The following is a 17,212-nucleotide window of genomic DNA, read 5'->3' as shown; positions in this document are numbered from 1 at the left end:
ACTTCCATTTTTAGAAGAGCGCTTGGTTATAAATAACATTACAAAATAAAAACAACACATTTTTATAGACGAATGATTGTAATGATAGAACGTACAAATGATGGTCACGTGCCGACCCGCATCCCTCCATTTGTCTTAGTATATTGCTCAGCAACTGTTACAATATTTCATATAGAGCGCGTAGTTAATATAATTCTACCAGAAATTTGTGTAAAAAAATAACGTGTACAATTAGTAGTTTCATAATAATCAATTAGGTACCAATTTTATTTAAGTGTTTCTTCGTCACATACGTCACACAAACCCAGTCGTTTTAATTTTAATAAAGCACAATTTATTTTTACATTATAAGTATTCATCATTTCCTTTAAAAAATTTGGAGTAGTGATTTCGAATCTTACTTATTTTCGGGAATTTATAAAAGTATTATAAACATGCTACTATTTTTCTGTGACGATTTAATATTATATTAATTTAGTGAAACTATTAATTTATTTATAAAAATGTGGTAGAGGTTAACAGTCCGTCAAAATATTAATACATACAAAAGCGCACTATATAAACAATAGTTACACTAAGGTCTTTCGTTTTATTAAAGTTACATTGATTGAACGTTTCGAGCAGGATTTGTTTCACTATAGCTTATTTCGAAGTTGAACATTGTACAAAGAAATTTTAAGTAAAGATTAACAATTATCACATAAGAGAATTTGTTGAGATTTACATGGAACCCTGAACATTCAATGTAAATAGGATCACATATATATAATACATAATCAAACTTTCATAGAAATCCCCAAACATATTAATAAAAAATTGAATGTATCATTTATGGTTGTTAATCTATCTACGTAAATATATTTTCTCTCCTTATGCTTTCCTGGCTTTAATTTAATTTCTGCTTTATTTATCATAAATTTTACACATTTACTTATTTATTTCCAAATAAAACATTGAACTCAAATCTAAAGTTTTACTTTTTTGTAACATTGCTATTTAGGCGGGAAACTGCACCAGCCTGCGGACAAAAAGAAGCCATCGCCGTCTAGACGCGGATCCTCTGCTGGGGACGGGCCGGGCAGCAAAGCGAACACGCCGGCACCGTCGCCGCAACACACGGCCGAGCTAAATCCGCCGAGTGGGGGGAAAGGTGATTCTTGTTTTATATATACCTACCTACCATGAATGTTTTTAATAAAGATTGGTACTATAGTATTTTGGCCGGAAACTTAGTCGGACGAGAAGAAGCCGTCGCCGCAACACACGGCCGAGTCAAAGCTATTACTCATGTTATAAAGAGGTAAAGTTTGTAATCAGACATACTGAATCAATCACGAAAAATAATTTAACCGTAAAAGATAAATTAAATTCCGAGAAATACTCTCTTAGTGTAGTAAATTTAAAATCTCCAGATGCTACTGCTTTAGTTTGTATGACATTTCAGAAACACTGAAACAAAAATAAGTCAACATTTATCTATATATGCGCAGCTTCAGGCAGCTCAACGCCGGTGAACACGAAAGTGGCGCCTCCAGCGGCGTCGCCGAGCAACAAGGAACCAGTCGGGGTCATCAGCTCGGTCGCCGCGGCCACGGTGACCTCGGTCGCGGTCACCGCTTCACCTGCGAGGTCAGTTCGATTAAATTTTTAATGGATGAATATCATAAATAGATATAATAAATAGAAAAAAGAGGGGGTTAAAATTTTACCATCGAACCATCTCACTAGATGTGCGTAGAGAGCGCACGGTGTCCAAACATTCTGAGATTTCGTGCACTATTCAGATTTTTTTCTTTTAAACCACTGAGTGTTTTGTTGATTTTATCAACACTATTAATAAATACTTTATTAGCATGTTCATGTCTATGTCCTTAATCATAATCATTTATTCCTTGAATATGGTTACAATATAGGTCTTAAGTATTCAATTACAGTTTCTGTTAACGCATATTCTGCCTTTGAAGGCGTCGGAATTATGTACATATATTTTAAATAAATATAAAACGCAATTAATCAGTTACCCTGTACATGCGACTATAATACGTAAATCTACTTCAATATTGAACGTTGTAAACAGCACGTCAGCTCCAGCGTCCGTGGTGCAAGCCCCACCAAAGCCCACATATCAAGAATCGGTTATCACGAACGCCGAATCCATAGACACCAAGCAAACCAAGAAGCGGAAGGCCGTATCCGCGGCTAATACGCCAGCGCCACCCATAGACTACGCAGCTACGCCGCCGCCGCAAGTGGTAATCATTCAATATAAATCATTGTACATAAGTATTTAAACGTGGTTTAAAATTAATAATCATGGTTTTTGAGTTAAGACTGTTGTGATTTTGAGTTCTTTATTATTACAGATACAAAATATTTTTTAAACTAAAATACACACGTCCATAAAATGGGTTTTTATGCGTACAAAGATGCAAGGATAAGTTCTCGAAAAAAAAAATAAAAAAAAATTCTATACTTGAGTGATTTCATACTCGTTTACCCTGCATTTACCCTGGGTATGGGAATTTTTTTATGCTCCCAAACATGTGATGGAGGGGATAACGAGACTGTGATTGCAATTAAAAATGTTGATGAATATTTATTTCGTCTCGTTAATATTGAGAGAAAAAACATGTTTTATACACGCTTCCCGCTTGATTCATTAATATTTATACAAATTAATAATATTTTTTTTTGTCTGATATTCAGCCAAATGAGATGAACTCTCAGAGCGGCAGTACTATGTGGGAAACCGGTCAAGTGGCCAACGAGCAACAAATGGACGCGGTGGACAAAGTTATTAAAAAGGTATTTCATTATTAAAGTGTGGTTCCCGGCACCAATACAAAAAAGAATAGGACCACTCCATCTCTTTATCATGGATGTCGTAAAAGGCGACTGAGGGATGGGCTTACAAAATTGGGATTCTTTTTAGGCGATGGGCTAGCAACCTGTCACTATTTGAATCTCAATTCTATCATTAAACCAAATAGCCTGAACATGGCCATTTCAGTCTTTTCAAGACTGTAGGCTCTGTCTACCCCGCAAGGGATAAAAACGTGACCATATGTATGTATTATTAACACATACGCACACTACTGCTATTACTACATACTCTTTATGTGATAAAGACATGACAATTTTAATAAGACTTACACATACTACTACTTCTTCCTCTTGGCGTTACATGGTTATCCCCTTGCCATCAAATATAATGTTACATTACCTAACTACTATTCTGTGGGAACATGAATTAAAAGACGTTAGTGTTCGTGTACGTGTGTGTGGTGGCATAGACAATGATACCATAGACTTGAGGCCTCTTCAAGTTTTTCAAATTCAATTTTTTTTATTAATTATTATTGGACACATCATATCACTTAATAATTGTCATATCTTTTCCTTTCACAACATTGGTTGACGTCAAAATAAATAACTTAGAACTAAGTTTACTGCCGCTTCCAAAGCGTCAGTGCAGAAGAAGCGGTAACATACTGCACTGCAGCATTTTCTTCAACAACGTCAACTCACAACTATCCAAATTAAGATCAGATATGTGGACGAGAGAATACATTGTTCAAAATGAAATAGATTTATTACACTTCACTTACTCTTACCCAGATTTCAATAGACAGAAATACTGGAAATAGGAAAACCTCTTTGGAATTATGGCTTTAATACAACAGAAGAGATAATATTATTTTCTTGGATAGAAATCGTGATTTTATTTGTCACACAGGCAGACCTAGCCTATTCATTTGCCAATGTGTTATTTTTTTATAAATTACTTGTGGGTTTTTGGATATATTTTTGTAGGAAATAGAAATAATGTCTCCTACCTTAATTCTACTACCAAAAATCTTTTGTTTACATTGTCATTGGTCGCATTCACCACATATAGTTTTGCTTGCATAACTTTATGTAAACGCTTTTAAAATAGTCCAATTTATTTGCGGTAACCTACTTGTACCGACGGAGGTTATTTTCCTTGCTTTTGCAACAGTGTGAAAACTTTCTTTTGTTAAGGCAAAACAAAAGTTTGTACCCTGGAAATTTTCTTTGTAAGGCTTCCAGCGTCTTTCAGCAAAAAAGGGTGAAAACGACATCTAGTTTTAGAATTAGTAAGGCTTCTGAAAAGGCAAAGGTCAATTGGAAAGTCAAAGATCCACCTCCGCGTTGAGTTACGAGTTTTATTTTTGTACTAGCTCTGGATCACTCGGCACTATTTATGACAAATTGGCATTCAATACCCGAAATCGCCGAGTTGTCATCAAGAGAGTTATGAATGTTGATATTGCGAAAAAAATATGTAGGGATCGTGGCAAGTGGAAAGGTGTAGTTTGTTCCGCTGCTACTTCTACATATGCACTTTGGAAGCTGTGATAGATAAAAATAGGCTTAAGTTTTATTGACGTCAATAAGCGATACCTAGTTTTAAAATATGTAAATCTATTTTTATTTCTATGTACCTACCCCTCTGGGACAGAGGTGTGTTTTATATTATATCTATGGCATTTACTTATTCATATACAATTCTTATTTTTTGTTTAGGCTAAGACTGAACAGCCAGAGATCAATCCTCCGACGTCGCACTTCTCCAGCGTGAGCCCAGCACCCCCTCCGCCGCCGCCCCCGCCAGCTCATAGCCCAGCATCGCAGCCCAGCCCGAGGTAAATGATATATTAAACAAAAAAACATATCTTATCAAGATTATTATTTTCCTAATATTTTTTATCCGAATTTCCTGATCTTCAAACAAATGTGCTATAATTATAACAATAGTTTAAACAATTTTTGACTCTCCGTACAAGTACTTTAATCAATATCTATTTTGTTACAAATATATAGACAAGGCGGCAAAATTTGTTTCACAGAGTGACTTGAGAATCAAAGAATTGCCTATTTCCGTAATCTAGTGACGATTTCAAAAAAATGTCTAGAGAGATACCTGTAAACAAAAATAAGTGTAGAACAATTGCCTACACAAAATCTGTTCGTTTAAATTTCAATAACTAATTATAGCGACGCAAATGCAAGATAAATCCTACGAGGTTATTCCTGGTACAAACATTTGTTTAAATGTTGAGAAATGGATATTGAATAAAACAAAGAACTTCTAAAACTTCTCAAACCGAGTAACTTTGAAGAGAAATATAATGCGCGCGTTCTGAAACCAAAGCGGCACTTCAGTTCAGTCTGTGATCGCAGTAAGTTGTGTAGTTGTGCAAACGTTTAGCTTTTAACATGGATTGGTACCACAGAAGGAAAGCGCGGAGGTGTTTCCATCGCCACTGCCGTTTAATGTATCTAATTCATAGCTTTTCTTATAGATTTTTTTATCTATTTAAAGATTTGAGAAAATATACCATTTATAACTTTAAAAAAAAACATATGTGGGATTTAATAAACCATTCATAACTTATACATCAGTTAATATGGTTTAAATATAAGGGGCACATTAGGAAAGAGGAAAATTGAATTTAACTGTTTTATTTTTCATTAACTCTGCTTATCGTAATTATTATTATTTTTTTTACCAATATTTGTTCATTTTTTTGCGAAGCATATTAAATTTGCCCAATACTATAGGTATTTTAAAAAGTAAATAAAAAGAAGTACCTTTGCTACTTAAGTTTTCGAGAGAAAAAATGCAGTATTTTCAATATGCATATATCTTTAATATTTATTTCTTTATATAGTTTCATTTCCTACAGGCATTTGCCCAGCCCGATGCCGGGACCAAGTGGCATAAACAATATGTCCAACATCAGGTCACCGTCTCAGCCACAGGTCAGTTCCATTTCTATTACACACCATTTATCACGAATGAAATACCTTGTATCTTACGTATTAAAATATACATCCTCTAAGTTCCCATGAAAATATATATAAAAAACTACATTTTGTATGACTACCATGAGTTTTGTTTTGCTGTTGTGAATGTTTTTTAAAATTTTGACTACAATTTTTACCATAAGAATGCTCTAATAATCTTGGAAGCTTGTCACTGTCCAATAGAAAATTGATTATTTGTTGTCCCTCTGGTATATAAAATTTTATGGGAAGCGTTAAACTTTTGACCATTTACATTGCAGCACCTTTTGCTTAAGTGCTGACATCTAGTGTCAGGCAGTGAAAACCCCTCATTAGCCATTTAATGACCACACGATACAAACACTCACGAATACACAGTTATCATACGATAAAGGAAAAGAAATATAGTGAATTAAAAAAAATATATATATAATTTAAATAACACACGGGAAATAGTTTTGTAAAATATACGCTACGGGTGCTTTTTGTTTCATGAGGTATAAAAATAGTCTAGTAAAGCATGACAAACACATAGTAGTCATATTTTGATCCCCAATGTCTCGATCAGGCCAGTAGCATCCATTTCCAGCTGGTTTTTGTTTTTGTTATATTCAACACTTAAATTGATGGAATTCAATTACAATTCCATATTTAATGAAGAATTTGCTTGTAGACAAAAGGGTACGCTTTGCTCAAATGCTTTTTCGTTGATATTTTTTAGGAAAATATGTAGTCAGCCAGCAAGCAAACTTTAAAAAGTTCTTTCAGCATGTCATGAGAGGAAAAGCCATGGATCGAATTTTAAAACTTTTGAGAAATATACGTCTGCGCCTTAAACTATGTTTTCAAAAGTATCTACGAAGAATAATTTAAAATTCCAAACTAACGTAAATCTAAATTGCTGCATTTTACTGCATACCTACTTTGTTCTACTGTTATACACTTTATCTTAACTCTCCCTAAACTTTTTACTAACTACGTGACCAAGTCATCCCGTTCTTGCAAAGTTATATAAAATTCAGCATAGAGATTGATATTTTTAATAATATACTTATATTGGGTAGCGTTTTTGTATGCCAAGGTTATTCTTTGGCAACTTGGTTGACTTTGATTTTGTTAGATGCCTAGTCTTTGGCATTCGTATACAAATATTTCTTTTTTCGCCGCTCGCCTTTATTGACATTAACCAGAATGTCAAATATAATTTGAAAATCAAGAATATACTTAATTTTCTTCACAAAATCATCACGATGACCATACAATGTGTAATGAGCTGATCAATTTATATGGGAGGGCAAAGGATATTTTACATCTTTTCAGACAGTTGGTCAGTTTAATGTACTAAGTTTGTATAATTTTATTCCTTTTTTAAAACATTTAAACAAGGCTTTACAACATTTGCCCCACAGACATAGATCTAGCTAAACCTCGTTTTTTTTAATCAAAGTAATTAACGAATCGTCGACGTCCTTAAAAAAGGTCAGGTGCGTTCAGGTCAAGAGTATCCTAAAACTGCATGAGTATGGATAAAGCGAAAGAAGTATGCAGAGGATGTGGTAATTGGATACAACCACACCCAATCCGGGAAAGTAGCGTGATTTTATAAATGTGAAAAATCTTTCTAAATGGCCGAGATGGGTGATAAACCGACCTTATCAATGACAAGTAAAGAAAAAATATCTAAAGCGCTTTCGTAAACTCTAAGAACCATGTCTGTGGCCACCCTTTCTAATAGAGTATGTTGATTAGGGCGCTAAGAGCGACTGCGACGTACAGCCTCGCTGCTAGTCTCCGGTTTTCGATTCAAGAAAACATATATTATGTTAAATCTAACATATATTAAGTACAAATAGGTAATATAAGATATCTCTTGAGTCGCTTTATCAAGCGACTCATCCATTGCAAAGTAAACAGAAACATCTTAACGCTTGCGTTAACCCTGAGAACTGTCTGTGGCCACCCTTGCTAATAGGGTATGTTGATTAGGGCGCCAAGAGCGACCGCGACGGGCAAGCCTCGCTGCTAGTCTCCGTTCCGCTGCCGTCCACGAGCCACGGACTCAACCTGTCGGCGCACACGCATGCACAGGTGCATAACTATACCATGTACACACGTATATAGTATTCGTGGATTTAAAAGAGGGATAAGAGAAGTGCGTTATTGTACTTGAAACTATAGAAACGCTGCCTTGAGCCTTAGAATGACTTTGAGTCTTATATTGAGCGCAGTTTTCTGCGTAGTGATAGTGCTGTCAAATAAATCTTAAAATTGAGATGCAATATTAAAATGTGACTGGTGGTGGTAATTACCATCAGTTGCAATGTCACATTCACCAGTACTTACCACTCTTATATTATTATACATTATTTCGAATTCTATGGTCCCAATAGTGATACACTTAAAGAAATACATACTGTAATTAAAAATTACAATCTATATAAAATATAACATAATATTCGTATACATAGTCTACTAGCCATTTTAATCTGAATTATATGGTTCCAACACTGATACACTTGTCAGTAATACAAGCTTGGTTGACTGGAAGAAATCCCGATTGGGATAAGTCCGCTATTGTACATATTCTTCTATATCCAATGACTGTTCTATTTTTTTTTATATTTCTTTTTATGTGCAGTAAAGATTTTACAAACAAACAAGCAAACTGTATAAAAAAATTCATTAAATGTTACATTTTAGTAATATTTCTTTACATACGTGGTCCCCAAATTTAATGCAGGAGGCGACAAAAATTTAATGCAGGTTTGTCACTGAGGTGTCTGTCAACGGAGCAAGAGGGGTTTTACAAGATTTTATTTTACCACGACTAAGCAGTAAAATATATTTTACGACATCCCTAGATAGATATAAAAGTGCTCATATTCTAGTTTGCAAGAATGCTCTAAACTATACCTAGGTCCATGTGACCCAGATATGTATATCTAATTTTGGTATTTTTTAATCCCAATTAGCAGAGGAAAAGTGTTTAAATAAAGGATCAGGCGACTTAATGTATTTTACTTCACAAAAATATTTGAATTAGCAAATTATTTTGATTTTCCATCCAATTCCGTAGCTTTTGAAGTTTTAAAACACTTTAATTTTTCATAGTTTGCTTATTTTAGTTGTACCTACCAAATTTGTATCAGCCTTAAATTACTTTTAATTTTTTTCTTAAACGGCGTTTTTTCAACTTCACATTCAATACTAAACCGATACTATATCCGTGTGTACTCAGCTTCATTTTTATTTACATATACTACTAACAGTTTACCTTGTCGTTTTTACGAGAACGTGCATATTGCATGTTGGTCCTGTTACAAAGACTGAGGCTTCGCTAGCTTTTGCCATTTACATCCCGATATGATGATTTTGATCCCGAAATGAATTGCCCCATTGCATGATCACAAACGTGATATTACAATCTATCGAAAACTCAGGTCAAATCCCATTGAATATATAGATCGAATATGGTTCTTGTTGTGTTAAAAAGTGTAGTGTTACCATTGTCTCTTAGCTTCTCACTCGTTGGTTAGTCCATTGAAGTTAGTGTCTTTAATACCATAAATTAATTGACATGACATACACATGCATAGGCACGTTTATATCCCATGCGGGGTAGACAGAGCCAACAGTCTTAAAAAGACTGAAAATTTGAACGGATTGTGGCCAATTTATAGAAAAAGAAATTTGTTTGTTTTCTGACTTCATGAATTCAAGCAAAAAATGTAGTGCCAGAATAGCATTGAGATGATTTTACGAACTTTGAAGAGAAAATTGTCGGCTATGAGGACAACAGCTAAGAATGCAAATGCGCGTACGCTGTGATGAGAGAATGAGAAAAACTCTAGGCCAAAGGTAGTATTGATAAATTTCTGGCGTTCCTCCCCATTATTACTTCTATGAAAACGATACAGGAGTAGAAATGTTAGGATATTAATAAAAGGCTAATGAGGTAACATGACATTATATGTAACACGTTATATATATATATGTTTATGTATAAGTAATTCATACGTTGTTTATGTCGTTAAGGTGTCAGCAGCGCAAGATTTGTGCGCCCCTTCGCCGCATATATTCCACCAGCCACAAAAACAGGTAAATAACCACCTTTATTTATTTCGAATACTATAATTATTTTTCTAAGTGACATATTTAATCAATACACTATTTGATACGCAATGCGTAATTCGTAAAACTCCTTATAAAATCGTCATTTCATCAGCTTTTAAATATAACAAAGATGAGAAGCGTTTTATCATTTTCTTAAAAAATAACACGTGTCTAAAAAAAGGGTATTATTTTATTTTATTTTGCAAAATATTTTTTATCGAATTTACATTAGTTTTTTTTTTATAGAAGTTGCTACAGAGTGCGTGAAAAAATGGTTGCTTTTTCTAGACTAAAATAAATGAAAAAGTGTATGTGATGAACTTGGTGTTTTCCATAATTGTATAACTAAAATAACTACGAGACCTTCCCAGTTAAAAATTAGTTTACCAACGAGACTATAGAACTTGCTTAAATAAATTCACACACTTTTATTAGTAGTAAAAATCTTTCTTCTAGTCATAGTTGTGTAACAAGTATAAAAATAAAACCATAAACATCACTATTGACCTATAAACCTAAACTCTCACACAAAAAATCAGAATCCTTAAAAAACGCAACCAAAGTAAACTTTCAAACCGAAATAATGGCAAAAAAATAACGGGACGTGCCGTACGGTTCTAAGAAGCGGCATTTTGTGTTCACCCTAGCCAAAAGTCGCAATTCTTCGTCTACCTGCCACCCTTCTCTCGCCTACCTGCTCCCCATGTGCGATTCCCCAGAAACCCCACCAGATAATTCAGTGCCGCGTCTCACCCGACCGTAGTCGCATCTGCTCGTTTTAACATATCAATGGTGCGAGTTCTGTGAAAGTGACGTCGCCAAACGGGAATCCTTTTCGTATTGTCCAGTGTTGTCCGAAATATGGTGAGGTATTCGAGTTTTAATCGTTGTAATTAAATTGGTACTCGGTTAAAAAAAGTAAGTCTGTTTGTGGTGTACCTCCTTAAAAAATCGTAAGTTTATTCGTTGCGTGCTTCGCTAAATCTTTCGTCCGTTTTAATTAAATCTTTACGCGGTTTGTTGCGTGTTTGGTCAAAACTTTTATCGTTTTATTAAGTCATTTAAGTTTAAAATGTAAGTTTGGTCATTTTTGTACTTCGTCTAACACGTTTAAAGGGTATTAAAACATGCCGTAGTGGCAAGTTGCATGCTTAATGATGTAATTAGGTAAATCACATATGGTTAAATAATTCTATCGTTACGTGCTTGGTTTAATCTTAGTTCAAATTAAACATCAAGTACACTGTAAAAAATTGTAAATTTCTTCTTCAACGGTTTCCTTAAAACTCTTAAACAAATACGTCTACACATTTCAGAGTTCCGTCAGTAATAAGCTTATATTCAAATAACCAGCCCTATAATTAAACCATTTGAAATGTTAGCAACATATTGCGATTAACCGAGTGTAATATCCTGTATTCAGTTAATAATAGTATTCACATGTCGCCAGTTTTATTTAAAGTTGTCCTCAAGTGTATCCAACTGATGGTACATTTGTTTTCGAGTGTAAAAAATAAAGACTTCAGATACACGTGTTCGGTATAATAATAAGTGTTTTTTATGCCGTTATGACTTACCGGATTTGAAATTTAATATATAGGATTGATATGATTTTAATTTGTATCTATTTTAAATTTGATCTATTTAGGTGCTATGTAATGTTAACTCTTTCCGGTCTCACCCGCTTATTTTACTGGTTTCCCACAAATTTGATATTCTGTTCGAATTCCAAGATAATAATAGCTTAATCCTCAGGCATTAGTTCATTCTATGTTCAAAACAAATACCACTTAAATTGGTCCATAAATTGTATATCCCGTTAGTTCTAATTCAAAGTCGCAAAATTTGGAGAGAATTGTTGTATTTACATTGAAGTTTGCTACTTAGCTGTAGAATTTGATCTAGGTGGTGTTCGCCTAGGAATTTTCAGAATCCTTTACTGTATTTTAGCAACCCGTTCTGCGATACGTTAAAAATATGTCAAAAACTTTTTCCTTTTAAAATATAACCTTATTTATCTCAATGTGAAAAATCGTGTAATCAAATATTGTTAATATAAATTTCAGGCGGCCATGGAACCGGGAATCCCAGCTCATTCGCCGCATGCAGTGCCCGGAAGGTCCACTTGGGGTGGTCTCAATGTCTCCTACGAAATGCAACAGGACCCCAATAAACCTGGGTGAGTATGACTGTAATAAATGTTAAAAAATAAATGTGGAAGAATAAGAAACCTCAAAAAAAGTGACAAAAATGTTAAATAAAAAGTCTTTTAAGAGAATCTTGGAGAATAAATTACCTTTTACTGGATTGTTTGTTGAATACCACCTACACCGAATTGTAGGTTAATAATAATTATGTTAAGTTTCACACTGACTCGCTGTAGATAAGTATAAATGTAATAGACAGATTTTCGCAGTAATAATATTATGTAGAAGGTATGTTTTAGAACTATTGGCTCGTAAAGACTAAATTGCTTATAGAAATAAGTCCACCCGTATAGTGAATAAAAATATATACGAGTACATTCGTACGAATTACATTCTTCTAGGAAAATGCATGATTGTTTTCGATGCTGTTTATCGATATGTATTTATTGATACATTTTCATATTTTATTCATATGTTATTCGCTTTTACTTTGCTCTGCTTAAATGTTATTTTTTTACCCTGCTATTGTTGCGAATGTCATTATACCCTATTGTACAAATTAAAACCTCTTGAGAAACGGTATCAGTGTGTTTCTCAGTATTCTCACCTATGTGTGTTCCAAATTTCGTCAAGAAGATGAAGCGTGAAGAGGAGAGAAGCAACAAATATGTTTTTAACTTTATAATTTTAACATGGATATTGAGACTGATTTAAGTGTAGGCTACTGCATTTTAAATTGCGTGCGTTGTGCGCATGACCATGTAAACGGCCCTTGTGATTCCTAACAAATAGAGTTATATTTTCAAATCTTTCGTTTTCTGAAGTAAACAAGATTACTGTAATTCTTTCTGCGGATTTCGTAAAATGCGACTAGTTAGTATTGAAATATTCCAAGGGCATGAGTATTGCCATCCCAAGGCAAGATAGAGAGAGATATCTATAATAGTTAATCGAAAAATTTTGGCCAATATTTTCACTGCATAGGTTAACCAAGTCTGTCCTTAGTCAATCTTAGCGTTGAAGTTATATGTTTAATAAATCAGAACAGCATGTTGAGCGATAGTAAACATTAACTTGATTGCGAAAGTAATTTTCAAATTTGGCGAATAATCTGCTAAGGTTGCGGAGGTCAGGCGGGAGTCGCTTCGTGTTAAAACCTGACTCACCCAATCCAGGATCATGATCTCCAATGGCCCCAGAATACTCTTTGATAGAGGACACAAACAAGAATTACGCCAGGAGTATGATGAGAAGGTCTGACACAGCCATGATGCAATAAAAGCGAGTTGAATGGCTGCTTCTTTTCCCGTTCAGATTGTATAAGTCAGTCAAAGGAAAAGCTTATTAACTTGGGTTTTTTTTATTAGGCGATGGCCTAACAACTTGTCACTATTTGAATCTTAATTCCACCATTAACCGTTTAAACATGGCCTGCGTGAGTGATAAAGACGTTATTAAATGTATGTTTATATATGACCGGAGAATGTATATAAAACTGAGCCGTATGCGCTTAGAGTCGCGAAGCGAAAGCCTATCTTGAATAGGAATTCCTTCATGTATTTATAACTTAAATGTATTCATTTAAGCCAAGGTAATATTGTTATTCTCGGTTGAATTATTAAAAGGCAAATGTTTTATTTATTGGCACAAACTTTTCATGGATGTATGTAAACGTTTTTATTTTTGCGACCACTATTATTTTGTTTTCAAGAGCATAGCTACATATATATACATGATGTATATACCTATTACGCTGTGCGGTGTTTTTATTTTGTTATTGTGCTTTTCGGTTTTGTGCGATGTATATAATTGAATGAGGACATTTCCAAGTGATTCCTTGAATGTTGTTAATAAAGTAATTATAAGTATAGGTTGAACATGTCCTAATAAGAGGGAAAGGTTGAAGGAAATACAAAAATAATAAATAATATTGCAATAAGGCTTCCCTTAACCATGAGCGAGCATGCATAGTTTCGCATGCTCGTGTTATTGGCAATTTTATAATATGACTTTGCTACTATGAAATAGGTAAGGCAAAATCTTGAATCAGACTGACAATAGAGTAAATATGACATGCAGCAGAGGGTGCAACTGGAAACCAGCAAACATGAGATAAAAGTGATTTTTTTTTACCCGACAACAGAACGAAAGTACCAGCTATGAATAATCAGGATAAAGAACCAATGATGGTCGAACATAGGTTTATATTAATGACCAACATACTTTTGTTCTGCATTTGTGTAATTAATGCCTTTGCTATTTGTGTTGAACGTACGTTTGCGCTTTGCAATTGTGATCAACGTACAACAACGTATTCGTGTTTGGCTTTTGTGTACAACGTGTAATTTTGCTTTGCGAGAATTTGTTATTTCGGTGTATTGTACAAAAAAAAAAATGTATTAATGCGAACATTATATTATATTATTCTTCAAAATTTGGTTGACGACCGTTAGCCTCCATAATATAATTTAAAATATTTGAAATTATTTGACCCCTATCTGCCCGCGATGAAAGGTTCTTAAATATCTTCAAAGCACAACACACCCAAGAATAAATAATAAAAAAAAGACTGTCAAATTTGCCAATTACCTTTTTATTTCATTACATGAATGACAAGTTTTGAGTTGGATCCAATATTTTTCATAAACAGTTCTTTTGTAACGCCTTGAGCACTGAAATTGCTCAAACAAGCCCGTGCGAAGCCGATCCAGGTCGCTAGTTTATTAATTAATCAAATATTTTAAATACCGTATTGACCTTGGTCTTCGCTCCTTGTCACAGTGTCAGCGGAGTCGCCGGACCCAGCAAGGACATGGGCGTGGGTCCCGGAATGGGTCCCATGCCCCCCGCCATGAGGAACAAGAAGAGGACGGCTATGGCCACCTCGGTCGTCTCTATGGTCAACCCACCGCCATCTATGCGTAAGTTTTTATCTAATAAAAAGCCACATTTTTAAATTTAGATAGTTACTGGTTGCTTTTTTGGTTTTTGGCTGGAAGAAATCCCAATTGAGATAGTACACCATTGTCATATGCTTCTAAATCCACTGACTGTTTTGTACATAAAATCACGCCCATTTCCCGAAAGGGTAGTCAGAGACTACATATTTCCACTTGCAACGATCATTGAAGATTCACACACATTCATGACTGTATTGTAATTTGTTATTTTTCTTTTTTATGTGCAATAAAGAGTTTACAAACAACCTTTTTTAAAAGAAAGGCGGCGCTTAGGTAATGTTACGTCCTCCACTATCTTCTATATCACTAGCCCATTTTACCATCCTACTTTAAAAACTGTACGATATTTGTCTTGTAGCGGGAGCGATGATTCGGCTCGACCGCCACCAAAGGGAAGATCTTCCGCCAGGCTAGGTGTTATGCCTGGGGAACCGCGGCTCCGACGATGTTGTGTCGGAGGTTGTATATATAGCTCCAATCCGTGAAATCTCTGAAATCGCGATTAGGGTTCTTCGCTGCTATTGGCTGAGCGCGTCGAATTCTTCGAGATGATTGACAGTTGTTGTGTGATTTGATGTTGTTGACGAGTGGCGTAGAGATGTCGCCACAGTCTCATCAAGCTTTGCGTACAGAGCTTGTTACCAACCTTAAAGAAAAAAATTAGCTCCTTGTGATTCTTTACAGAGTCCAGTGGACAAAACCTGGCCAACGTCCGTCGGCCGCCGCAGCCAACGCCGCCCCCCATATATCAGGAGACCATCAAGGATTCTCCGCCTAGTTCGCCAAGTAAGCATCCATACTTATAAGTATAAAAAGAAAAGATGTATATATGTTTGTAACTAATAAACTCAAAAACTAACTCAACCGATTTTAATGAAACTTGGTATTTATCTAAACAGATAAAATACACCTTTAGGAATGACATAATTTACTTTTTTCTGGAATTTTGCTATGGAAGTGAAGACCCGCGCAAAAGCTAGTGATATTATAAATACGAAAATTTTGTTTGTCCTAGTTTCACAAAAAAAAACACTTTACCGATCTCCATGAAATTTTTTCATACATACACATGTATGTGAAATACAAAGACATATAAAGAAGGCTATTTTACGTTACAGAATCGTTGTCACTGTCACAACAACTATATCCATATCCCACATCTATCTTTATTAAATATCTATACATATGTATATTTGGTATATAAAACACGTTTTTTTTTAATTTACAGGTTCAGAGAGACCTTTAAAACCGAAAATGGAATCTAAGTAAGTATATCTACGTCAGTTTGTTTTCAAGAATGTAGTGTCATTGTTCATAATAGTATTGAGTTATGCTTGCTTTGTTTTTGTGTGATTAATGCCAATTAAATATTTATCCACGAATTGGCGAGGTATGCATTTCTGGTTAAGTGTTATATTACTATTTTTAATAATATTTGTAACTCCCCCAGGCTCGGCGCCAGCTGCACAGCGCCACACATGCTCGGCAACGAGTTGAATCCTGAAAGTGGAGCGGCGGCTCGTTTGCAAGAGCAACTGAGCGCTGAATTAGCTGCGCACGCGGCGGGCTCGGCCGCCTCTGATCCGCTCATACCGCCGCCGCTGCTGAACAAGGCCGCTGCGGTGAGTTTCTCGTAACAAACTTTAGGTTTTATCAAAGTAGGGTTTTATCACGCCGTGACTAAAGTTATTGCCTATTTCTTCGTTTTACCCTACTAATATTATAAATGCGAAAGTTTGTGAGTATGTCAGTATGGATGTTTGTTACTCTTTCACGCAAAAACTACTGAACCGATTACGATGAAATTTGGTATGTAGGTAACTGAAGACCCAGAATAACACTTAGGCTTTTAATCCCGGAGTTCCCGCGGGATTGATAGGTTTTCCATACGGACGAAGTCGCGGGCGGCCTCTAGTTTTTAAATCACTGTTTGTAAATTTATATTCTATGTCATCCCACCGCTGCCACCATGAAGCGAAACAATGTTCCAACCAAACCATAACATTGACGATTTACATTCACATCCCAAAAATATATTTTTTGTAGAACTAGAATTGGTGCTTACATTAGATTTAACTTAATAATAACTTTTCATAAAGTAATAGGGTTACAAACTTGGGATTCTTTTTAGGCGATGGGCTAGCAACCTGTCACTATTTGAATCTTAATTCTGTCATTAAG

General features: G+C 35.0%; 1 protein-coding gene across 6 annotated transcripts in view; it reads left to right on the top strand.

The window, feature by feature from the left end:
- Positions 1–17,212, top strand: part of LOC106130567 (protein AF-10) — a 39,501-nt gene that overhangs the window by 14,002 nt on the left and 8,287 nt on the right. For 3 of the 6 annotated variants that reach the window (XM_060953908.1, XM_060953906.1, XM_060953905.1), the window contains exons 9-21: positions 1,001–1,150; positions 1,491–1,629; positions 2,078–2,252; positions 2,707–2,805; positions 4,549–4,667; positions 5,697–5,787; positions 7,798–7,899; positions 9,847–9,909; positions 11,991–12,103; positions 14,853–14,992; positions 15,716–15,817; positions 16,260–16,296; positions 16,482–16,653. In XM_060953908.1, coding sequence (XP_060809891.1) covers positions 1,001–1,150; positions 1,491–1,629; positions 2,078–2,252; positions 2,707–2,805; positions 4,549–4,667; positions 5,697–5,787; positions 7,798–7,899; positions 9,847–9,909; positions 11,991–12,103; positions 14,853–14,992; positions 15,716–15,817; positions 16,260–16,296; positions 16,482–16,653 — 1,502 coding nt within the window. The remainder of the gene's footprint in view (positions 1–1,000; positions 1,151–1,490; positions 1,630–2,077; positions 2,253–2,706; positions 2,806–4,548; positions 4,668–5,696; positions 5,788–7,797; positions 7,900–9,846; positions 9,910–11,990; positions 12,104–14,852; positions 14,993–15,715; positions 15,818–16,259; positions 16,297–16,481; positions 16,654–17,212) is intronic. The other 3 variants (XM_013329438.2, XM_013329440.2, XM_060953909.1) reach the window with 3 other exon arrangements.

The sequence above is a fragment of the Amyelois transitella genome, chromosome Z (assembly GCF_032362555.1).
Source record: "Amyelois transitella isolate CPQ chromosome Z, ilAmyTran1.1, whole genome shotgun sequence".
Lineage (NCBI taxonomy): Eukaryota > Metazoa > Arthropoda > Insecta > Lepidoptera > Pyralidae > Amyelois > Amyelois transitella.
The sequence above is the reverse complement of the archived record's forward strand: the minus strand, read 5'-3'. Positions and strand labels throughout refer to the sequence as shown.